The 26,288-nt window shown below is 37.8% G+C and overlaps 1 protein-coding gene across 3 annotated transcripts in view; it reads left to right on the forward strand.

Moving 5' to 3' along the window:
* nrxn2a (neurexin 2a) overlaps positions 1 to 20,867 on the forward strand; it is a 251,685-nt gene extending 230,818 nt beyond the window's left edge. For 2 of the 3 annotated variants that reach the window (XM_047378530.1, XM_047378531.1), the window contains 4 exons: positions 1,586 to 1,757; positions 5,434 to 5,523; positions 7,920 to 8,248; positions 15,000 to 15,092. In XM_047378530.1, coding sequence (XP_047234486.1) covers positions 1,586 to 1,757; positions 5,434 to 5,523; positions 7,920 to 8,248; positions 15,000 to 15,092 — 684 coding nt within the window. Of the gene's footprint in view, positions 1 to 1,585; positions 1,758 to 5,433; positions 5,524 to 7,919; positions 8,249 to 14,999; positions 15,093 to 18,407 lie in introns of those variants that run through there. The other variant, XM_047378533.1, reaches the window with a different exon arrangement.
* Positions 20,868 to 26,288: the final 5,421 nt, after the last annotated feature.

Below are 26,288 nucleotides of genomic sequence, written 5' to 3' on the forward strand. Positions count from 1 at the left end.
GTTAACGGGAGAACCCAGCAAGTGACAATGAGAATCAGTGAGTCTTTTAAACAGATGGAAGTGCAATGTGGAACCAATGAGAAAGGGAGGCAGGTTATCAGATGAATACGGTGTGTGAGGACAAGCTGCAGGGAACTGAGGGGGAATGTATCTTTAGTTATAACTAAACATAAATAAACAACTAATCTAGAAGAAACAGAAAAAAATCTGACCGAGAAAAAGTAAACTAACAAAAGACCTAAAATGGCAGATCCTGACAAAAGGTTAGCGAGTCGAGGGATTCCCAAAATGCTTACAAATTGATAAAGTATTTCAAAGTCTCTTTGGCCTCTTTCTACAAGCATTGGGCTTCAAAACACCATCCCTCGAAGGCAACCAGTTAGGATCCCTACAAAAACACCAAACCATTTTAGTAAGCTACTTAAGATAGGGAGCAGTAGTCTTTACTCTGAACTCCTTCAAAATACTGTAACTCTTACACCTATTCTTATAGGTGAGCAAAGCCGCGCCTAGAAGAAACTCATTTCAGCTGCTTACATTTGCAATCTCATTACACTAAGGTCATAACCATAGATGAAGGTTGGAATGTGGACTGATTGCAGATCCACCTGTAAGTTGACCAACGCCTTATATCTCCCCTCAGACGTTCTTAAGCTCTTTCACGTAAAACAAAAATGTATTCTTAAATTAAAGTAAGAATTTCACACTTTTTGATTGAAGAACAGAGCCTCAGACTTGGAGGTACTAATTCTCATTCTCATTCCATTTCAATATTTGGTTCTGGTGTGTTTTGGAGTCCTTCATTCAGTGAAGCTAACAGGACCATGTACATAGCAAAACACCGGATTAACTTTCAACCCAATGGGAGTATATATAAATTCTCTCTATAAGGGCATGCAAACAATTTGTGACAAAAAGAAACCCTTGTTGACTCCAGCAAGGACCACAAATAAGTCTGACTTACTACCAGTCACTAGATCAGAGTAAAAATGACAATTGTATGTAGACTATAGTGGCCCTTGAAGAAAGGGAAATAGTACCAGAATTTTCAGGTTTGAGAGTGACAAAATAAAAATTTCATCAAAGAAACTATAAATCAAAAAATACAAAATCCCCCTAATATATGACTGACATATTCGCTTTTTACAAAAAGCACACTATGTAACGTGTTATATTAAAATATTGTGTCTGTTGTTGAGCTGGTTAAACAAAAATTATTTTTGCTTGTTTGGACACCACTGCACTAATGGTTAAAGACCAACATAGGCATTAGAGTAGAATGTTCATAAATTGTAGTTCCTATTAATTATTGCATGGTTGAGGGGGGGCTATCTCCAGCGTTCACAAGGTGACCAGTCCATCACAAAGCAATAAAGAATCAGTTGAAAACAATGTCAGTAGCAAGAAGTCAAGAGAAATTTACCCAGAACCTAAACAGCCAAAGAAATACTATTAGTGGGTATGAGATTAATTTTGAGTGAACACCACAGTCCTTGTCCACAGTCTCATGCAAGGTAGCTAACCTTATCCACTGTTTAGTCATTAACTCAATTCCTTACATTTGTTTGAACTCATTTGCCTGCAGGATCAAGGAAAAGTGGGTGTCATCTTTAATGTGGGAACAGATGACATCACTATTGACGAGCCTGCTGCCATTGTAAATGATGGCAAGTACCATGTTGTGCGCTTCACACGCAGCGGTGGCAATGCCACTCTCCAGGTGGACAACCATCCAGTCATTGAACGGTACCCTCCAGGTAAGGGCAGTGAGACTGCATGTTGAGTAAACTGAGGTTATCAGCATGGAGTTTTTTCTGTAAGCATCAGGGGATTGCAAGTTTCTGTTCATTAGTAAACATATGCAAATAATTACAGTTGTACACACACATATAAAGCTGAACTAATAAAACTTTAGGGCCGGATTTGGAAGTAAATTAATGAAAGAACTTGGATTGCTTGGTGTTTTTTTGCAACCACTTTGGGAGAAAGCAGTGCATGTACCTTATTTACAGACCAACTGGAATTTTCAAGAACTTTCTAAAAGCTGAAAAGCCTCAAATGACATTTATTTACCAACGATCAGGCTTATGAGTAATGTGATCAAATAAGATATTATGCACTGTACAAAACTAATTGCAATAGTTCATTTGGGTTCAAAACGATCCCAAATGATCATAATAATTATATTACATTAGTGTCATTGGATAACAAATGCTTGTAAGAATGTGGAAGCATAGATGCAATCCGAGAAGAGCAACAGAACACATAAGGAGAAAAATCACTACCCTCCGTAAATGTAAACTGCACATGGACCTCAAAATGGTATAAAAATCCGAGAGATTATGTGATCATGGCTGCTTATGCTTTAACCTGCTCTGAAGCAATCAAGTAATTAACGTCATTCAGCACAGGTGCACAAGCTGGGGAAGCGAGAGGAAAGCAGGTCCCCTTTCTGCCTCCAGCTGGTGCACACACACGCACACACATTTCCCACAGTTGTGCATAAATCAGAGCTGTATAATATGGATGGCCATGTGTGCACATTTTTTGTCAGCTCCCACTCAGTAATCAGTGGTTTGAAACATTTGCAAAAAGTTAATGAGTAAAATGCACAAGAGCAATCAAAATGAGGGCTCTGTTACTGTAAAAAGAGCATGCAGCATGTGCTGTATGTGACATTTATGACTTTTTTTAAAGCATTGTAGGTCATTCCTGGCTTTAAATTGAACAACACAAAGTAATGATACATCATCAAAAATGCAGGTGTGGCCATTCAAAGGGCTTAAAATGTGTTCAGCTTTATTTCATTTACTACCCACTCTTTATTGAGTCTTAATAAAACAAACACATTCACACTCTCTCACATTTTGATGTTACCCTAGTTCTTGTGTTTTTCTTAAAAATGTGTCTATTTTAGCATAATGTTGTTGTAGATCTTATTTTTATGTTTTGTGCTTGCCTGTGTTACATAGAGAGCTAAAGTCCTGTTTTTCTTCTGCTACTCTTTTTTTTTTTGTTTTTTAAACCTGGAATATATTTGTTTACCTGTTGCCATACACTGTAGAGAAGACAAAAACGCAAGACTAATGTATTTAATTGGTTGTTTAGAATTTCATTTCAACACTGACAGGATCTCTTCACCCTTCCCATTTAATCACTCACTTCATCATCCACCATTTATGCACAATTATCATCCAATTGAAATTTAATGACTTATTCATTATATTTTAACGTTCGTTTTCAACACCAAAGCAAATAAAGTTAAATGTAGACTGAATTTAATCAGAATTAGATAAAAATGTATAAATTTGATGCTGAAAAGTTAAAAAGTAATGAGGCAGACACATTACGTACTATGGTCCAATGATGGAAAATGCTGCAAATTAACAGCAAAGCCATCATCGTGCAGGACATTAAGTAATATCTGCCAGAAATGCCTCTTATGGCTAGTGTCAAAATGAATGGAGACATTGTGGAAGTTAAAAAGAGTAAAATAGAAACCCTGTAGCATATAATCGATTCTTCTATGGTTTTGTTGACAGATGAAGTCAGAGCAAGTCCTGACAAAACTGATGGAAGAACCTCCTTCTGAATCATTAAGAAGTCACAGCATGACATCAAGTAGGGGTCCACACAGGTGGACGAAATGTGCTTCAGGTTAATGATGGACTGAAAATTAAGTTCCAAACCTGCTGGAAGATGTCCCGTTCTGTAGTGGTGAAGGTATGATCTGTATGATCAATACATCACTGTCATCCATCACATCAGACAACATAGGCCTTAAAAGATAATGGATAATGAGTTGCACCTTTCCACTTCCCCCATCTGACTTGAATCCAGATGAGGGATTCCTGTCAAACTTTGCAACTCTTTAAACATCATCAAGAGCTCGGGTGACAAGCTGCAGAGCTTCAAGAGCTGTTACCTGTAATTTTTAAGAGTTACATTAAGGAATGTCCCAATCAGGACTTCTTGTCCCAGATAGCAGCCTGTGTCATTTTAGAATAGGCATTTGCCAATACTGTGCCGATACTAAGTTAAAATCAATGATGATTGAGCATTGATGCGTTTGAAAACGTATCAGTGGGGTAAAATAACACTACATTTCTTCAGTGGTACAGGTCGACATCAGTATTTTGATCACATCCAACATAACTCAATCCACACTGATTCTCAGCCCACTGCACTCTCTTGTTTTCCTAGACAGCAAGACATATTTTGTACCAATATGAGTTTCTGCAGGACCGTAATCTGTTTCTGAACATATCTTCTTTTTTTTAACTGTGTCCTGTCCGGCAGAGTAGTGCTCAGAATTGTTATCTGAGAGCCAAGAAGAAGGCCAACAGATTTTCTTTCACAAGTGGAGCATTGGGGCTAATGCCATAATGCTTGATATTTATAGAAGGAACTTTATTAGAAACTGCTTTGGGATTATTTCTGAACATATCTTGAACACGACACATACAGTTGCAGAGGAACCTCATGGTTTGTTCCATAGAAAAGTTTATTCCCTGCTTCACAACCATAAACTTTGCTTTTAACGTCTTTAAATGTCATGATTCGTGTTTCTTTTCCATTGTTTATCATTATTTGGGAAAAAAAATATGTTGATAAGAATTTTAATAAATACCAAAAAAAATGAAAAATCTAAATGAGCTTTATTCTCACTTTTATTGTTAAAAAAATAAATGCAACAAAGTGTCATAACATTATTCAGTATTACTCATTAATCAATTGTGCTGCAACAACAACAGGTATCAGGAGGTAGGTTTAGACAGGGATAGCTATCTTGATTGCTTAAAAATGCCGTGATCAGATACCCGAACATCCTTAGTTCCATTACTCTAAATTTGAGAATAATGGGTTGAGTTGGGAACTATTACTACTAAATTACAATAAGTGTTCCATTAATTAATAAAAACAACCCAAATAATTGACGGTTGCTGATAATTGTGCATGTAATGTAAATCGATTGTGCAACAGAAGTAGCCTGAGACTTTAGCTCTCTATTTTCAGTTTTTTTTTCTGCAGTCTACTGCCTAATTGCATGAGTTTTTTTCTGATTGTCTGTTTAAATCATTAAGCTGTTCTGTATTTCTTGTGTCTGCAAAATTAACCTTTATTTTCATAAAATGATTTGGCTGTAATTGATCTCTGATGTAAAATTATGCTTTGCTTAAATAAATTGCTAAATCAAACTAACTAGTGTAGTGAATTATAAATAGCCTAAACATTTCTCTAATTAGCTTTTTAAGATTGTAACTCACAATAACTAGATAGCTCTAAGTAACGCATACCTTTGTTTTAACTCACAGCTGGATGGAAAATTGCCAACTTGTTAACCCTGTTAGTCCTTAGGACATTGTTGCTAACCATGTGATCTTTCAGCTTGCAGACTTTAACCTTTAACCTGTCTCTCCAAATTCTTTGAAGGACACTATGATAATGAACGACTGGCTATTGCTAGACAAAGAATCCCGTACAGACTTGGTCGGGTAGTTGACGAGTGGATAAACGATAAAGGTAAAATTTATTAGATGAATTAACCCTAGAAATAACTACTAAATAACCTTTACCCCATAAGAGGTGCAGCGCCAGAACACAAGGATAACAAGGATCCAGCTAACCTCATTCTAATTTCCATTTGAATTTGATTCTATTGGCAGCAAATGTGGATGGCCTCTATTTCTTTAAAATTAAGTACATTTCAAAGCCTTATAGCATATCAGCCTTAATATTTGTTTTATATCCTTACACCTTGTGGAGATGCTGCACCTTAAACAGTTGAAAATAAATTAATCAAAGCTCATAACCCTTGTCTAACCCCCCCTTTCATCCCTGTTAACCAGTGTGTATAAATAGATGCTGTGTCTAATTATTAAACATAAAGCGTCATTAAAATGTTGTATAACCTTTTCAGTAACCCCAGGGAGACCAATCTGGGATATAAATGTCTTTCATAACACCTAAACATTTTAAACCCTAACTTCTGGATGTGATCAGGCTGATTAAATTGTTCTCCCGCTTCCCTGTGACCTTGTATTTCCTCATGTTGTTCCGCAGTCACACCAAACTCCCACGCTAAGTATATTTTACCACAACACAGTGGCCCTGACAGGCTGTTTAAATACAGCAGTTCACTGTTTGCAGCCATTAGCTTTGCTAATAAGTATTCTCCAGAGTTAGGCCCATTACTGCAGTCCTGTGATGTAACACTGCTTATCAGTGAGGCTACTGACAATGTTGCGGTGAGGTATCATTGCCCCTCTCCGGAGGTGAACACACCTGGATGTGTGGAAACCCCTCACTAAGCATGTTTTAAATACCTAATGGCTGAAAGGGTCAGTGGGAGGAGGAGAACTCAGCTTCACATAGTAAGAAGCTTAACAGACCGGAGATTTAAATTCCTTAAACATGACAAAAAAACAACCACAACATACAGTGCTGTAATAAAGTATTTGCCCCCTTACAATTTTATTTTGTGATTGCTCACTTGTCTCACCTCTATGTTTCAGATTATCAAACTAGTTCTAATATCACACAAAGATAACCTGAGTAAATACATAAAAGAAGCAGTTTTCAAATGATGATTTCATTTATTAAGGAAAAAAGCTATCGTAACCAACCTGGCATAATTTCAAAAAGTAATCACCTCCTGTTTTAAAACAGGAAATAAGTGAGGGAAACTGTTTTTGAAAAGCTTAGTTTGCATCCACACCTGAGTCCTGTCAGATGTGGAGAATAAAGAAATCATTTGAACAGAACCTGTCTGAAAGCCAGAAGTAGGCTAAAACATCTCAAAAAGCATCACATCATGCCCTGATCTAAAAAGGTTCAAGAACAGATGAGAAACAGAGTCATTGATATCTATCAATCTGAAAAGAGTTACATAGCAATTTCTAAGGAATTGGGACTCCTGTGAACCACCCATTATGCAAATATGGAGAAAACATGGAGCAGTGGAAAACCTTATCAGATTGGCTGGCCTACCAAGAACTCATTGACGACTCATCCAGAGTGTCAAAAATAAATCCAGAGCATCTGGTGTAACATCTGGTGTAAAACTAACACAGTATTTCAGAAAAAGAGCATCATACAGTCAGACAAGGTGGTGGTGACTTGCTATAATTGATGGAATCATGAATTTTGCTCTTTAGTAGGAAATGCTGAAGTTCATGACCTTTAAGATCAAGCATACTTGCAGCAAGCCTATTCAATCCGATGAGATTATGTGGTATGACCTTAAAAAAGCCATTCATGTTTGAAAACCCTTCAGTGTTGCTGAATTTAAACAATTCAGCAAAAAATAGCAGGCCAAATTCCTCCGCAGCAAAGAAAAAACTCATTGCCAGTTATAACTTAACGGCAGCAATGCACAAGAAGTTATTAGGTGAAAGGGGCAGTTACATTTTCAAACAGGGCCAAGTTGGTTTATAAAGGTCTATTTTCTATTAATAAAAAGACATAAATTGGAAACTGCATTTTGTATTTATCTTTATCTTCAATACTAACATTTCTTTAATGATTAAGTAACAAAAAAAGCAAAACTAAAAGAAATCTCAAAGGGGGCATATACTTTTTCACAGACCTGTAGACGTCATCAGAAAATGTACTCTAAAGCTGAGAGATTAATAATGACTTTAGTCCTTTATCCCACAGAGAGTTCAGTTTTATATCAAAATGTTTAACATATCTTTGACACCGAAACAAGTTTAAATCCTCTTGCACCAAGCTTAAAGTCAAATTTATAAACTTCCCTTCTAAAGTTAACATCTAAATAAACCTTTTTAAATTTGTAATAATGTCCTTAAAGCTCACCTGGCTCAAATGCTTTACCTATAAAACACTGCTCTCTGACTTCGTCATGTCGGCTTTCTTTTTTCCTGCCTTTATTTGTCCATGTCCCCGTCTAACATCAGGGAGACAGCTGACCATCTTTAACAGTCAGGCCGCAATTAAAATTGGAGGCTACGACAAAGGTCGGCCCTTTCAGGGTCAGATTTCTGGGCTGTACTACAACGGCCTTCAGGTGCTCAAACTGGCGGCAGAAAACGATCCGAGCGTTCAGGTGGAGGGGAACCTGCGCCTGGTTGGGGACTCACTATCTTCACTGACTACTGACACCACCTCAGTGACGCCGCTGGCCGTGTCCGACATGTCCACCACGATTATGGAAACCACTACCACCATGGCTACCACCACCACTCGCCGCCAACGATCCCCCAGCTTGAGGGAAAGCATCTCAAAGGTTGGGCAGTTTAAATGAATGTTTTAGATGAACTAAAGACTAATTTTGTAAAACAAGAACTTAGTTGGCCTCTGAATTAGATGGTCGTTTTCTGTTTTCCTAGATGACCAAACTTGTTTCAGAATGATTTAACTTATATTTTACAATTTAATGGGATTAGTTTTCTGTGGTGATCTGCTTTACCTTTTATTGTTACTTAGAATTACTAGTTTATTATTATTTCAAGTTCAAAATATACGTGGTAATTGTGTGTTGCCAATAATAGCTAAGAAAACATAAAAATGTAACAATCTTTAGACTGAATTTGGCTTCACCAAAAATTGTCACCGTATGACAGAATGCTGAACAAAAATACACTAAATCATAGAATTTCCACAAAAAATTAAAGCAAATTTAACATGATATAATAATTTTATTTATAATAGAAAAGCACCAATTATACAACTAAAATAGTACAACATATTAATTGGTACAGTTATAGTAATGTTTTTGTAATAGTTATTTACAATGATTAATTAATCAGTTTCTTTTAGCTAATGCTATGATAAAAATAAAGAATTAGGCTGTTTTAAAGTGTTTTACAAGATGCTTTTTAAATTTAAGAAAACAGTAATGTAGTGGTTAGCACTGTTGCATTGTTGGAAGACAGTTCTGGGTTCGAATCCTAGGCCTAGGATTTTTCTGCGTGGAAATTCCATGTTCTCCCAGTTTGTGTGGGTTTTCTCCAGGTACCCTGAATTCCTCTGGCCGTCCAAAAGTATGCATGTTTAATTGGTCTGTCTAAATTTCCTTGGGAGTGAGTGTGTGCATGTATGGTTGTCTCTGTGTTGCCCTGTGATAGACTGGTGTCCTGATCAGGGGTTACCCCGCCTCTTGCTGATTGACATATGAAGACAGGCACAAGTCCCCCCACAACTTCCCACAGGACAAATGGGAATGGATGCATGGCTGGAAGGATAGATGAAGGTGTTGATACTAGATAATTTATTAGTTGTTTTCCCAGCTGGACCATGCAGTCAGCAACATGTAAAAGATCTTCACACCCCTGTTTGAAATGTCAGGCTTTCATGTTGTAACAAAATCAAATCATGATAAGACATTTCAAACGTATGTACACATTTATTGTGACTTTTATCCTGTATAATACAACTAAAAGCAAATATTTTAGAAGAAAAAATAAAAGGCTGCAATAACCTGCACACCTTAAAACACTTGCCATGACTTATAGTGAATCGGATGAACCTTAATAATGTTTAGCCATCTTAGGATTTTTCTGACATTTGCTTATTTGCACCCTTTAGCTAAAGCCACAGTTCAGAGACAGATTGCAAACGATTAAAGGACCGGAATGAACCCACTGGTAATAAATGACAGTCTGAAAAAGGTTACAAAAAAATCTAAAAGTGGAGCAAATTATATTTGTTTTAACAGGTAGTTTGTATCTTGTGTATCTTGAACATTTCAATTTGAACATGTTTCCTCATTAAAAAAAAGAAATTGAACAAATATATTCCAAACCACAGCCACACAAAAACATGCACAGCATTAATAATCACATTCATTTTCTGCTTAATAGAGTAATTTATCCTATAATATAATGTTGCTAGAGGCATTGTATGGTGAAATAATGATGAAATACTAAATAACAACAATGAACAGAGTTTTTCTGGGACATCCACCTGTTTGATTAGTTGAGATATATAGTTGGGAGGTGTTTCATTTTCTTTTTATACAATTTTTTTAAGGACGGGCAACTTTAATTATGACTTAAGCAAAGACATCTTGGTGTGCCCTTCATTCTTGAGCATTCTGCACTGGGCCCAAAAACCAACACAACAACGGGAAATGTAGGCATTTCTGCATAGAAATGCTGGCAGAAATCGCATCGCTATCTCCAGGCTTGTAAAATAAAAAGTCATCCCTTCTTTGACACTTCTCTCAATGCTTCAAACAATAACATCGTTTTTGTGGAGAGTTATGGATTAGTTCTCTTTGGGTGAAGCTGCATACAGAAGCACTGCATTTTCTTGAACATTGGTGCATGCACTACATCCTTAACATTCGTTAATGGGGGAAATTTTGGAAATGTGGGAAGGTATGCGCCATTTGTATTTGAAACTATTTGTATGCATATGGATTTGTATATAGAAGCTCCACTGTATATATAATGGCACAGTAAAGACAGTCATCAGTAATTGAAGAAAATTTGAAATAATAAGGACATGACTAAACCAGAGGTTTTTCCATTAATGATAAAATACACTAGACAAGAACTAGTCACGGAGGCTGCTAAGAATCTGACAGCAACACTGCAGCAAGTTACAGCGATTTCTGGTTTGTATTGGCTCTGTTTTAAATGAGACAAGTCTACTGCATTCTCCATATGTCGGAGCTAAGGAGTAGCATTAAAATACAGAGGCCTACTGTTCCAAAAACAACATCCAGGCCCAGTTAAAATCACTCAGAACCTTGTGGAAGAATGTGTCATTATCTGATTAAAACAAACTGGATCTTCGATGAACATTTCCAATAGGTATGTTTTGCACAAAACAGCACAACTCATCCCTAAAAGAACAACACACCCATGGTACAATATGGTGGTGGCAGCATCATGCTCTGGGGTTACTTCTCTTCAGATAGAACTGGACTTGTGGATGAAATCCTGAACAGTTCTAAATACCAGTCCATTTTGAGCCAAAACCTCAATGTGTCTGCTAGAAAAAAAGGGACATTATTTTTCAGCATGACTGTGTGTCCAAGCATATGTCAATATCTACAAAACAATGTATTCACCAGGAAAACATTATGAGTTCAGAACTAAATCTGGCAAATATCTTTCAGGTCACATGAAGAGGACTGTGGACATGAGATGTTTTCACCCTCTAGTAGATTTTGAACTTTTGCATGGCAGAATGGGCAAAAATGAATACTATTATTAGTGGACATGTGGGATGCAGATAAACCCTTAACAAATATGAGAGAATGCTGATTTTGTATCAAAAGGTGCCCAACACAGTATTAGTTTACGGGTGTGCAGACTTATGCAGCCATGTTATTGCATATTATTTTCCTAGCAAACTTGTTTTTCAGTTGGACTGTTAAGGGTATATTTCATGATAAAGGTGGAAAAAGTTTTATCTTGATTTATCTTGGTCTCAATTTTTAATGTCACAAGCATTTATAGCAGGGGCATACACACTTTTTATACTCACAGACACTGGTCTCAAAAACATCAAAGCTCATCCTCAAAAGTGCCCAGTTAGCCGGATTTAGCTTACCTCACTTAAAAATGATGCTGTATTAATAAGAGTGTTGAGTGGTGCTCTTTTGGTTTCTACACAGTAGCTTTCCAAACTGTGGATTTTCCTTTCTTCCAACCAGGAGAGGACAATGCTACACTGTTTTACAAAGATGAGATATAAAAAAAAAAATATCTAGACACATCTATACTTTTTCTGACATCTTATTAGAAACATTTTAACCACAGGAACGAATGATGGAAAGCATTAGGATTTTTTTTAACCTTAACTATTAAATACCTCTGTACAATGGGATATTTGAAAATTACCCATGCCTAGTTCGAACAATTTTTTTTTGATCTCTGTAAAAAAGAAACCCAGGATTATCCATGAAATTTTTATGTGTCTAGTGTTGCAAAACGTATTATATTAAGCTTCACAGCAAACCAAAAGAGAGGCTTTGCACTAGCAATATAAAGATATAGATCCTTTCCAGTGACGTCCCTCATCATTCTGGGCTCTGACTTGGAGCAGTCTTTTTCATGTATTATTGATACACATGCATTGAAAGGTGAAATAAAAAACGGTTCAGTGCAAAGACAAGATCACAAGTTATAAATTCAAGTCTGAGGATGGGCCTTGTGCTCGAAAAGTCAAAAGTAAGTAAAAACCTTGAACAGTAGCCATAAGGTTTCAGGACCTCTCAAACTCCAATAAAAGAGCGAGATCACACGAACAAAGGGAAATCAGATAATAGATTAAACTCCTTGGTTTGTCTTTACACTTGGAAAGGCCATGACATTTCAGAACAATGAGCTTTGGTTCCTTACTTTTGAAAACATCATTACTGAGACCAAAAAACACTTGTGCTTTTGTTCGATGCGGCCTTCAAGACAAACATTATAAAGATGTACTCATAAATTATAAACATGCTCACTAGGCATGAACCTGTATGAGATTCTCATTATGTAATAATCTTCAGTAAAAATGCCAAAATGTTCATTTTTAACTCAAACATTTTAAAGCAAAAACCTGCACCATGATCTAATTGATCGATCCTGCTAAAATAATTTAACACACTGATTATTACAGTTATAATAACGTTATCTATAATATTCTTTTTTTGTTTAGATTTTAATACAAAGACTAATGCAAAAATATCGTAGAAACATCTCTGTGTCTTTCATGGCAGGAAATATTTTCAAACTCTCGAATTTACCTTTCTTGTAAGCGAGAGAAAAGTGCTGCAGTCTGTTTAGCCAGCCATGCAACAACAGCTAGAGAAGTGACCTCGATGCATTACACTACGCACTGTGCTCCAAACAGTGTCTTTCTCTGGCATTTAATTAAAATTACTTTAAACCATAGATAATGTATGGCTAAAAATGTAAAAAGCTTTTATAAGTTTTAAAAGTTTAACCTAATATTTATCAGACCTGCATAAAAGCCAGCTGCTCTTTTGGTTGCTTTGCATCCTGATGTAGCTGAATGCCAGTGTTTTTTGCATCTAAATTTCTACATCCGTTTTTTTAATTGTGCTGACAAATGCTGAGAGTTAATATTGACAGAAACACTAAGCAATATAAATAAATCTAGTAGGATTCATTTAGTAAATCTTTTTCGTTTGATGCAGTTTCTCTTAACTTCTTTAATAATAGATGATTTACTACCACTATATGGAGTTGAACAGTGAGAAAAAGAAGAATCCCAATGCTGGTTCCCTATGAATGACAGGAAACACCTTTAAATACTAACAGAAATTATTCTTCATTCAGCAGTCTCAATCAGTGGTGGTTCTTAAAAGAGTGGAGGAGAGCATCCCTGTGTGCCTAATGCCCATTTCCACAAATAGATTATATCAGATTTTGCTTTTTTCAATCTAAAGTGACCTTGTTGCCAAACAAATATTCACATTATTATGTGGTTTTACAAATAGGATAAAGGTTTCACAAACCTCAAAGTGTTTTAAACAATCTTTCTTAGTGCAGAAGAATCCTGTTCAATTCTGACCTATTTTATATTTTGAACTAAAGATGACCAAAAGTAGTCCAGATTTCATTAAAAAAGAGCGAAATAACCCTCAGCACCTTTAGCCTCCATTGTATACACTACCAGTCAAAAGTTTTAAAAACACTTCCTCACTGGTTTTCTTTATTTTTATGACTATTTTCATTGTACATAGATTCTCACTGAAAGCATCAAAATTGTGAATAAACACATATGGAATTTGGAATTGTAAAAGAACTTTAAATATGTTTTATATTTTAGATTCCTTAAAGTAGCCGCCCTTAGCTGTGATGACTGAAGTATTAACCTTTGGCCGTCTGTCATTTAACCTCTGAGAAGTTCTTTCAACCACCTCAAATAGTTTTCCACCCTTACACCCTTAGCATCAAGACAATGCTAAGGGTGCAGAGCAGCGATCAAACCAAAGGGTGGCTATTATGAAGAATCTAAAATATAAAAGTGTTTAGAGTAATGTTACAATTTTTGTCCACTATATAATTCCATGTGTGTTCATTCACAGTTTTGTTGCCTTTGGTGAGAATATTCAGTGTAAATGAAAATGAAGAGACCCATTAAGAGAGAAAGTGTATCTAAAACTTTTTACCGGTAGTAGTCCTTACAATGTAACAAAACAGAGTCGCTCACTACTAATGGACTAAATATGCAAGTAACCAATAGAAAACTTGTTTGGAGATCGATCGGCATGACCGAGCACTCGTGCCATCCTGATAGAACGGCGCCCTGGGTGGTGAGCCATATCGCACATATCAGAAACTGCCACTGGTCCCATAACCAAACCCTGCTGGACAGACTTAGAAAAGATAATATTGTCTTACATTTAAACAATGGGAAAATGTGTTTGGCAGTGAAAGATGAAAAGATTTCAAAATAAAAGTATCTATTGATGTCTAAATGTGAAATCTAAAACTGGTCGTGGATGACCACTGTTTCAACTGGAATTACTTTATTTTAACCCAAAACAATTTCAGTTCTTGGGTATATTAAATGTGTTAAAGGAACCAAACACCCCGCCACACCCTCTTTCATTCACTTTTTTTTTCTACTCAGTACAGTCAATGGTTTAAAGGGACAGTTCTTCTCCTACTCTGATTCTCTGTGTAATTTAAAGCAAATGTTTTTTGTGGAAATTCATGTACCATAATTGTTCAAAAAAACAATCATTCAAATAAAATAGAAAGACTTAAATGAAATTTTGCCTACAGGGGATCTATCAGTAATGTTTATTCTTTGTTTGCAAACAGTGCATGAAAACCGCCACAAGGGTTAAAGGATAAGAGCAGCTGCATACGTGCTCATTTTGAATATGCGCTCTTACTGGAGTTGCTTCAAGCAAAAAACAAATACAATAAAAAATACCTCTGTGGCACATTGCTGTTTTCGGCAGATATTCCTCAAATAGAACAGTCAGCAAGAAAACAAGCTACTGAAAAAAAATGTAGATAGAAATTGGTTGATTGTTCATTTACTTTGTTGTTTTTTTTTAGCCCCAGAGCTCTGATGATATTCTGGTGGCATCAGCTGAGTGCCCAAGTGATGATGAGGACCTGGAGGAGTGTGAACCGGGAACAGGTGGGTAGCCTATGGGAAAACCAGGGGAACATCTATCTTACTCCTGCACAGGATTGTTAATGGACAAAGTGTACTGGCTTCATCATTGTTTTCCAAAGCACTTGAATTCTCTCTTTATGTTTCTGCTCTTCTTGCTCACCGCTTCTTGCTCAGACAGTTGTCCTCATTTTGATTGTCACTACAGCCTCATCTTAATTATATTCATCATAGATACATCTGCAAATTGCTCAGTTGGACTGAATTAATGAAAGTGAGTGTGGAAAATTAAGAGCGTGCCATAGTAATTAAGACAGGATGACAGTAGATCAGGATTGTGACAGTTACAAGCTTTGAAACTCAAGAACGAGTCTGACCTTATTATTGGTGCTTCCATTATTAATATGACCTTATCAGAATTGTTTGTTGCTGGCTGGCTCTGCAACGTGTGACTCAAATGATAATCATAAAAGGGAATGGAGTCACCATAAATATCTGTGTAGCTCTGCAAATAGAAACATTAGATAGATAGATAGATAGATAGATAGATAGATAGATAGATAGATAGATAGATAGATAGATAGATAGATAGATAGATAGATAGATAGATAGATAGATAGATAGATAACCTTTGTTTTTCCTTCAAATAACAATCTGTCTACTCTCTTGTCATCCTTGAATTTCTGCCCACAGATGTGCACACAGCAGCACGGCCATTTGATTTTTTGCACGTTCATCCATTTGTCATGTGTTCCTCATTTAGCTGGAGCCTCGTAGGCTATCTTGTGTGTTTGTGCCTGCATGTGACCAGTTTAAAGTTTTGTTGGGTATTGGTTACAGTATGTCTTCATGGTATTTCTCTTTTGCATATCCAGTTATTTAGGAATTACACCTTTAAGAGTGCTACATACAATAACTTGCAAAAGCATTTATAAATCCTTAAGGTTTTTCACATTTTGTGACGTTAACCATCAACTTCCATGTATTTTATTGGGAATTTATTTGATAGACCAACACATAGCAGTGTATAATTGTGAATTTTTAACCAGCTTTGTAAATCTAGAGACTGAAACATTTGCCCATTCTTTCTTGCATAAAGCTCAAGCTCAGTCAGATTGGTCGGATATAGTCTCTAAGCAAAAATGTTCAAGTCTTTCCACAGATTTTGAAATGGATTTTATTGCAGCTTTTCTTCTGCTGCCCCCGCCACATTGCATTGTGGAAATGCTGTGATGAACGTGGTGTGCAGTGTTTTGTCACACAGGCTATTTTGCATTGCAACCTCTGAAGCCTTCAAAGAGCAGCTGTATTTATACTAAGATTAAATCACACACAGTTTCACTCAATTCACCAAATAGGTCATTTCTGAAGGCTATTATTTGCACTGAATTTTATTTAAGAGAATTAGAGTCAATGAGGATGGAGGAAAAAGGTTGCATAAATGCCCAGAAAACAAAATATTATTTGTAAAAACAATTAATACTCTTCCACTTCAAAAGTATGAGCTACTTTGTTTTGGTCTTTCATTAATTCCAAATACAATACGATGATGTTTGTGGTTGTAATTATTCAATATGTAGAAAACTTCAAGAAGTATCAGAACTTTTGCATGGCAGTGTAATAGAACGATATCACTGATAAACCATCTGATATCTGACATACAGTGCCTTGCAAAAGTATTCGGCCCCCTTGAACTTTTCAACCTCTTGCCACATTTCAGGCTTCAAACATAAAGATATGAAATTTAAATTTTTTGTGAAGAATCAACAACAAGTGGGACACAATCATGAAGTGGAATGAAATTTATTGGATGTGTCAAACTTGTTTAACAAATAAAAAACTGAAAAGTGGGGTGTGCAATATTATTTGGCCCCCTTGCGTTAATACTTTGTAGCGCCACCCTTTGCTGCAATTACAGCTGCAAGTCGCTTGGGGTATGTCTCTATCAGTTTTGCACATCGAGAGACTGAAATTCTTGCCCATTCTTCCTTGCAAAACAGCTGGAGCTCAGTGAGGTTGGATGGAGAGCGTTCGTGAACAGCAGTCTTCAGCTCTTTCCACAGATTCTCGATTGGATTCAGGTCTGGACTTTGACTTGGCCATTCCAACACCTGGATACGTTTATTTGTGAACCATTCCATTGTAGATTTGACTTTATGTTTTGGATCATTGTGTTGTTGGAAGATAAATCTCCGTCCCAGTCTCAGGTCTCTTGCAGACTCCAACAGGTTTTCTTCCAGAATGGTTCTGTATTTGGCCCCATCCATCTTCCAATTAATTTTGACCATCTTCCCTGTCCCTGCTGACGAAAAGCAGGCCCAAACCATGATGCTGCCACCACCATGTTTGACAGTGGGGATGGTGTGTTCAGGGTGATGAGCCGTGTTGCTTTTACGCCAAACATATCGTTTCGCATTGTAGCCAAACAGTTTGATTTTGGTTTCATCTGACCAGAGCACCTTCTTCCACATGTTTGGTGTGTCTCCCAGGTGGCTTGTGGCAAACTTTAAACGAGACTTTTTATGGATATCTTTGAGAAATGGCTTTCTTCTTGCCACTCTTCCATAAAGGCCAGATTTGTGCTGTGTACAATTGATTGTTGTCCTATGGACAGACTCTCCCACCTCAGCTGTAGATCTCTGCAGTTCATCCAGAGTGATCATGGGCCTCTTGGCTGCATCTCTGTTCAGTCTTCTCCTTAGAGAGGTTTAGAGGGACGGCCGGGTCTTGGTAGATTTGCAGTGGTCTGATACTCCTTCCATTTCAATATGATTGCTTGCACAGTGCCCCTTGGGATGTTTAAAGCTTGGGAAATCTTTTTGTATCCAAATCCGCCTTTAAACTTCTCCACAACAGTATCTCGGACCTGCCTGGTGTGTTCCTTGGTCTTCATGATGCTCTCTGCACTTTGAACAGAACCCTGAGACTATCACAGAGCAGGTGCATTTATACGGAGACTTGATGACACACAGGTGGATTCTATTTATCATCATCAGTCATTTGGGACAACATTGGATCATTCAGAGATCCTCACTGAACTTCTGGAGTGAGTTTGCTGAACTGAAAGTAAAGGGGCCGAATAATATTGCACGCCCCACTTTTCAGTTTATTTGTTAAAAAAGTTTGAGACACCCAATAAATTTCATTCCACTTCACGATTGTGTCCCACTTGTTGATTCTTCACAAAAATGAGAATTTTGTATCTTTATGTTTGAAGCCTGAAATGTGGCAAGAGGTTGAAAAGTTCAAGGGGGCCGAGTACTTTTGCAAGGCACTGTAACCTAGATCCCTGTTTGGTCAGACCTGCTCTAATTTGAGATACCTTGCTTCTTCTCTTTCCTTTCTAGGAGGTGAATTAGTGTTGCCTATTATAACAGTGGATTCCCTTGAGCCCCCATCCATTGCCACCCGTTACCCTGTCATACCTCCTCCTCCAACCCTCCTCTCCCCTCTTGAAACCACCAAAGAGTCCCTGATCCTCCCCCCTCACCCCTCCTGCCCCCCGGACCAGGAGGACTGCGGTGACCCTGTGGAAGTCTCGGCCTTCGGTTCGGGAGAGATGACGGAATCCGATGATGAGGACTTTTACAATAATAACTCCCCCATGGTCACTGACAGGACAGTCCTTCCTCCACCTCCTGCCGCCGGTGATGGTGGAGTCCAGAAATCCCGCCCCTTACCTCCTTTTGTTCCCACAACCAATCCTGACCAGCTCCATATTCCCGCAGGCAAAATGAACACGCGTGACCAGGTGCTCCTGCCCCCTGCTCCCCCATCCTCCCGTAACACACCAGGACTAACATACCCTCCCAATTTTCCCCATGTCCCCACAGCCAGTCCCACAGCCTCTGATGAAAAGAACCAACCAGGCGCCGTGGAGGTCATCAGGGAGTCCAGTAGCACCACAGGCATGGTGGTCGGTATCGTGGCTGCTGCTGCTCTCTGCATCCTCATCCTCCTCTATGCCATGTATAAGTACCGCAACCGGGATGAGGGCTCCTACCCAGCAGACCAGGGCCACACATTTGCCAACAATTCCACCATGGAGGGCAACGGATCAGTGGTCAAAGACAAAAGCACAGCCACTGCCTCTGTGGCAAAGGCCATCACAAAGGGCAAAAAGAACAAAGACAAAGAATACTATGTCTGAAACTAAAGAAAGGAATTAGGCAGGGATGGACTGAGACTGGAGGATGAGAGAGGATGCTGTTTTCCTTTTTTTGTTTTGTTCTTTTGCAACTGGAATTTATCAGGTATCTGAAAAAGTACCCAGACCGCAAGGAAACATCCACTCAAAGCAAATATACATTGGTTTCCCCTTAAGTCAAGGATGCCCAGTTCCCCAGCAGTTTTACAATTTCCTGTCAATGACACAAGATCTAAGTTATCCTCTGTGTCAAATGGACACTCAGTCGGTATTCACCATCTATTTGTTGGTGAACTATTTTTATTTCATGTTTTTAACTGAGCTAGAAAAGAGAATATCCACTTAGGCTTTGTACATAGCATGGATATGGTACAGTGAAGAAAGTGCTGAGAACATCAAGTTTCTTTGGACTTCTTTGTAATTCTCTATCCTGAGTCTCAATGTCCCCATTATGATACATGAGGCAGAACAGGCCAGTTATTGAATTTTTATGGTAGATGAGCAGCGAGCACCCCGGCAGTCATCCCGAGCACACTCGAAGAGAAAGCCCTTTTGACTCGGAAAAGACATCACATCGGCAGCATTCGTGTTACGTTATGTGTTGTTTCTTTTTTAAAACTACCCTGATCACTCTACTTTTCCTTCCATCCACATGAGATTGGATTATTTCAGTCAATGGATAGTTGTTCTGTAAACAAGCCAGCACATCTAGCTCCGTCTGAAAGTGGGCTTGAAACAATACGCATCAGTCAACAAATGTTTTAGTCAAATGAAACTGAGGTATTGTTTGTGTGAGATAATGAAGTCAGTCCTCCATAAAGGGATAATTTTAAACAAGTGAAGGTGTTCCTCCACAGACACTGCTTGTATGTAATGTACATATAAAGGTTAGCAGACTGACAAAGATGTGATCAAAACAACGCATCCTGGATTGTTGTTCCTGCACCCACTATCGTTTTCATCCCCACATTCAAACTGTTGCAGTCCAAATGGAGCTTTCAGAAGCGCAAAATCCCATTTTTGAAAAGGCCAGCTCACTCACAACCTTTTATTTCCTCTATGCTGTCATTGGAAATTTTAAAAGCACACAGAAAATGGAAGCATAGCTCTGAGACATAAGATAATCCTTGTAAAGCAGCCAAACATATAAATTTTTTTCTATCAGTTATCAAAAAGACTATTCCATGGGATGAATAATTAAATTTGTGAACTGTAATATTTCTCTGACATTTCGATGTACATTGTTACCACTCTTCTTAACACATCACATCTTAGATTACTTTAATCCTGACAAAAAAAATAAAAGAAGCACACTCTCCTCTGATAGCTGCAAATATCTCATTGTTTTCCCATTGTTTGCCATTCAGATTATACAGAGTAAAAAGGAGGATGGAACAAATCAGTGTTTTATTTTGTTGTGCTTTTAATATGTGCTAAATTTCAATGAATCTGATGATATGGCGACTTATTTTCAGTTATCAATTCATCCTGTGTGATTTCTTTTTTTTTATGAAAGTGCCATTCAATGTGAGCTGCTGAGTGCTCAGAAAATATACTATTCCTCACTCATTGCTATTGTATAGTGTTCATGTGCAATGGATCTTAATATGTGTACAGAACGTGGATAAAGATGAAAATACACTTGATTATATACTTTGTACACACCTGTGTCATGTGATGCTTCTTGGTGACCTGAACTGTTTGTTGACATATACAGCTAATTCAGTTCATAAAATGAAATTCATATATATTATATATTGATCTCTTACACAGACAGTGATAAATGCCAAGTTTATTTCTGTCTATTTTTATTATTGGCTTCCAGCTAATGTAAACTCAAAATTCAATTTCTCAAAAAAATAACTAATATGGAAATGTCAGCCCAATGAACAATACATACATGCTCTTTACTATATTTGTTGTCAGTTTCCGCCAAACTCTTGAACTTTCTTTGCACTTTTTCCTTCCACTCAACTTTGCATTAATATACCTGCATATATCCAGCTTCCTTAGCAATGCCCTTTTTTGGGTTACCTTCCTTGTGTCCATGACTTAGCTGGGAACCTTTTTGTATTAAAGGTTTTATTGACCCTATGAAACATAAACATTTTTCCTTGAAATTTGGGTTTTGATTCGCTGTAAACCAAGATTATCAAGATTATTAGAAACATACATGTGAAAATATATCAATCAGGGTTCAATGAATCTATATAAAGGCTTAATTCCTTCAACTGAATTAGTGAAATAAATTAACCTTTTCATTATATTCTAATATACTTACATGCACCTGGACGTTGCAAACATACATGAAGAAAATGGCATAGTGTTAGGCTATTCAGGGCAAGCTAAGACTGACTACAATGAGGATTCCATTAGTCAATCAAAATGAGAATCAGTTTTTGTAATCTGTGCTGTAGCTCATGTTCTGGGGTACTATTCTGTTAACGGATAGCACAAGTGATTGGGTGAAATAAATGACCTGACAGTTGTTCCATAACAACTTATTGTAATGTCCTGTCAGTGAAGATTGGGCACTCCCCTGTTTACTTCAAATGGCCGATAAGTCTAGAGCCGGCATCTTGTTCGAGAATCCTGTTTGGGACTTAACAAAATGGCTTTTTTTTTTTGCTTTTTTTTTTTTTCAATGAGTCTGGAAACTGATCAAAATCTAAAATACTGCTGAATCTTTGCTATATCTCTTAAAACACTGAGAAATGTCTGCGCTTTTTGGCATCAGGAAAACCTTGGATTTGGACAATTACTGAATATTAATTACAGATTGCTTCAAAAGATAGCTCTGATTTGGTAAACAAAACAAATTCTTGTTTTTACAAAATATACAATTTGAAGAAATCTCCCATTCTGGTGAACCAAATATCTGTCATGTGTCTTGTTGGCCGAGATATCATTAGAATATCATTCTCCCCCAGCAAAGCTGACTTCATTTAACTGGGTGATGTCCAAGACAACATTGTATTATTGAAATGTCAAGGTCACTGAAGGTTGCCCTAAGTAGGTTTTGAGCCTGTGATCTTTTAGTCTTCATGATCCACTGCAACAATCCAGCTTGCCAGAAGATATAACGACAGCAAAATCAGGAAAACGGAAAATGAGAAGCTAAAAAAATACCAACATCTCAAAAAGGAAGCACAGAAGTTGTGGAAAGCCAAGGCAACAGTAACCCAAATAACCACTCTTTACAAGAAGGGTACATGGAACACCATCTCTAAACACAGAACACATCTAACCTGGAAGCATTCCTTGTGCCACTCTTGTCAGCTAATAACAGAAAACTGAGGCTGCAATTCGCAAAAGCTCTCCAAATTTGGACAATGACAGATTAAAAACACATTGCCTGTCCCTACCATTCATATAGTACAATCGTAATGTGGTATAAACGATATAAAAACAATCTGTACTGCCTTGTATCAACAGTTCAGGCTGGTGGTTGTGGTGTAAAGGTGAGGGAGATATTATTTTGGCATGGATTGAGTCCCTTAAACCAGCTGAACTTCGTCTAAACTCCACACCTTAGCCAAGTATTCAAACCATCTCAAACTTGTGTCTTGAACATGCCAATAAGTTCACTGTACTCCAAAGATCTCCTCAATTACCATATATCAATGCTATAGAGCACCTTTAGGATGTGGTGGAGCAGGAGATTCACATCATAGATGTATGTCCCACAAATCTGCAGGAACTCAATATGGACCAAAGCTCTGAGAAATGTTTTGAGTACCTTATGTGCCAGAAAGAATTAAGACAATTCTGAGCGCAAACATTGGTCCAGACCTGGTAATGGCAAGATGAATGTAATAAAGTAGCCTGTGAAGTAGCTAGTGAATACATTTACAGGTCCTTCTCAAAATATTAGCATATTGTGATAAAGTTCATTATTTTCCATAATGTCATGATGAAAATTTAACATTCATATATTTTAGATTCATTGCACACTAACTGAAATATTTCAGGTCTTTTATTGTCTTAATACGGATGATTTTGGCATACAGCTCATGAAAACCCAAAATTCCTATCTCACAAAATTAGCATATTTCATCCGACCAATAAAAGAAAAGTGTTTTTAATACAAAAAACGTCAACCTTCAAATAATCATGTACAGTTATGCACTCAATACTTGGTCGGGAATCCTTTGGCAGAAATGACTGCTTCAATGCGGCGTGGCATGGAGGCAATCAGCCTGTGGCACTGCTGAGGTCTTATGGAGGCCCAGGATGCTTCGATAGCGGCCTTTAGCTCATCCAGAGTGTTGGGTCTTGAGTCTCTCAACGTTCTCTTCACAATATCCCACAAATTCTCTATGGGGTTCAGGTCAGGAGAGTTGGCAGGCCAATTGAGCACAGTGATACCATGGTCAGTAAACCATTTACCAGTGGTTTTGGCACTGTGAGCAGGTGCCAGGTCGTGCTGAAAAATGAAATCTTCATCTCCATAAAACTTTTCAGCAGATGGAAGCATGAAGTGCTCCAAAATCTCCTGATAGCTAGCTGCATTGACCCTGCCCTTGATAAAACACAGTGGACCAACACCAGCAGCTGACACGGCACCCCAGACCATCACTGACTGTGGGTACTTGACACTGGACTTCTGGCATTTTGGCATTTCCTTCTCCCCAGTCTTCCTCCAGACTCTGGCACCTTGATTTCTGAATGACATGCAGAATTTGCTTTCATCCGAAAAAAGTACTTTGGACCACTGAGCAACAGTCCAGTGCTGCTTCTCTGTAGCCCAGGTCTGGGGAATGCGGCACCTGTAGCCCATTTCCTGCACACACCTGTGCACGGTGGCTCTGGATGTTTCTACTCCAGACTCAGTCCACTGCTTCCGCAGGTCCCCCAAGGTCTGGAATCGGCCCTTCTCCACAATCTTCCACAGGGTCCGGTCACCTCTTCTCGTTGTGCAGCGTTTTCTGCCACACTTTTTCCTTCCCACAGACTTCCCACTGAGGTGCCTTGATACAGCACTCTGGGAACAGCCTATTCGTTCAGAAATTTCTTTCTGTGTCTTACCCTCTTGCTTGAGGGTGTCAATAGTGGCCTTCTGGACAGCAGTCAGGTCGGCAGTCTTACCCATGATTGGGGTTTTGAGTGATGAACCAGGCTGGGAGTTTTAAAGGCCCCAGGAATCTTTTGCAGGTGTTTAGAGTTAACTCGTTGATTCAGATGATTAGGTTCATAGCTCGTTTAGAGACCCTTTTAATGATATGCTAATTTTGTGAGATAGGAATTTTGGGTTTTCATGAGCTGTATGACAAAATCATCCGTATTAAGACAATAAAAGACCTGAAATATTTCAGTTAGTGTGCAATAAATCTAAAATATATGAATGTAAAATTTTCATCATGACATTATAGAAAATAATGAACTTTATCACAATATGCTAATATTTTGAGAAGGACCTGTATATAAGCCAAACAATGAGGGCAGTGCCATGAGAAACATTCCCACAAACACCAACAGAAGTGACCATCATATTTGAAAATTGATATGCTTTATTTCTAACCCCACTTTTTCTTTCCATTATTACTCTGATGTACTACTTTGGAAATACATCCTTATTGGATTATTCTACAAGGGTCACACTTTACTAACAAGAAAAGTTAACACGTTTAACATGAAGAAACATCTTTTTACACAAATCACAGGTCAAGAAAAGTGTGCGTTACATTTGAGTTTCATCATTTTCTCTCTCATCCTTTGCTCTTGCTTGGTCTCTCTGCTTTGGAGGCTGCATAATTCTGTAGGGACAGCATAGCCCGGATATCAAACATTCATCATAAAATAGAAGAATATTTTATCTTACTTGTAACAGAATGTCTATCTAAATTTGTCTAATTTAGCCTTATTAGGACTAAATATGACAAAGCTTTTATCCAGCTGATTTTTTTGTCTGGGATGATGATTCAAAATGTGCAAAATGTGATAGAATCAGGACTCAGTCATGTTTCCACAAGTACGTGGACAACCCAGATGGATGATTCTTTCTTTGAGGAGAAGCGTCAACACATTAGACTCGTTTAAGTGAGCCAGTTCATGAATAGTTGCCAGATTTGTTCAGGGTTGGACTGCAACTATTGCACCCCATGGATTTAGCTACATTTGATCTTGTAGAGCACAATAAGTCTGTTTCTGATTTAACCAACTCCACTCAGTGCGCTCAGTTCCTGTCTGGGGAGTAATTTGAATCATAATTGGAATCAATGTTATTTCCTCAGGCCTGAGGAGAAGTCATTTTTGTTACCTTGGGACCTTATATTGAAGGAGTCTGCCATGCCAGTACATAGTCATTTTATAATTTCAGGCTCCTAAGTATAGAGTGTGATGGAAATTTAGAAAGTGCCTTTTGTCATATGAGCTCTTTCTGGCCTAACAAAGGTTTTTGCTACCATCTCCTGCAACCTCCGGCTGATCACCCCCCTTTAAAATACAGGATAAATGGGAAATTTTAATACAGAGCACTCGAGACATCTGGGTGAGAATTGAATTAATTTTCACCTCTGCTCTTTCTGAAGGGGGAGCAGGCTACATGGTGTTTATACAGGGAGGTGGTTTCCTTGGTCTGGCAGGTCAGATCGCAGCTCAGCTCAGCAACACATCTGATGCTGTAAACAGTCTCCCTTATAAGGCTAAATAAATAAAGCTGATGAATGATGATCATCAATCTCCTTCCTTGATAAATATGATTCTTTCCCTAACAAGAGGAAGACGGAGATAAGGTGCAACTCGAACATGTCAAGGGTTTAATGCAAATTTAAGCAGGAATACATTTTCAACATTTTTCTATCAGAAGGTAATCTAATAGTTTCTACATTCAATCCTTACGTTATTGTAATGCCTTTTGTCGGGTGGCTTAGTTGAGGTTAAATATGACATTTAAATGCTGATTTCAGTACTGTCATGTCATCTGCACTAAAATCGTATTAATTATAATTCTGTGCATTCAAACAGCAGGATTTAAAGGTACCATCCAGTACTGTTTTTTTATTTACTTACAAATGTACACTGACATTGAAAACACATCTCAATAATGAAGTATGAATTTTACTGCTGAATTTTCCAAAAT

This window comes from Girardinichthys multiradiatus, chromosome 11, assembly GCF_021462225.1.
Source record: "Girardinichthys multiradiatus isolate DD_20200921_A chromosome 11, DD_fGirMul_XY1, whole genome shotgun sequence".
In the NCBI taxonomy this organism is placed as follows: domain Eukaryota; kingdom Metazoa; phylum Chordata; class Actinopteri; order Cyprinodontiformes; family Goodeidae; genus Girardinichthys; species Girardinichthys multiradiatus.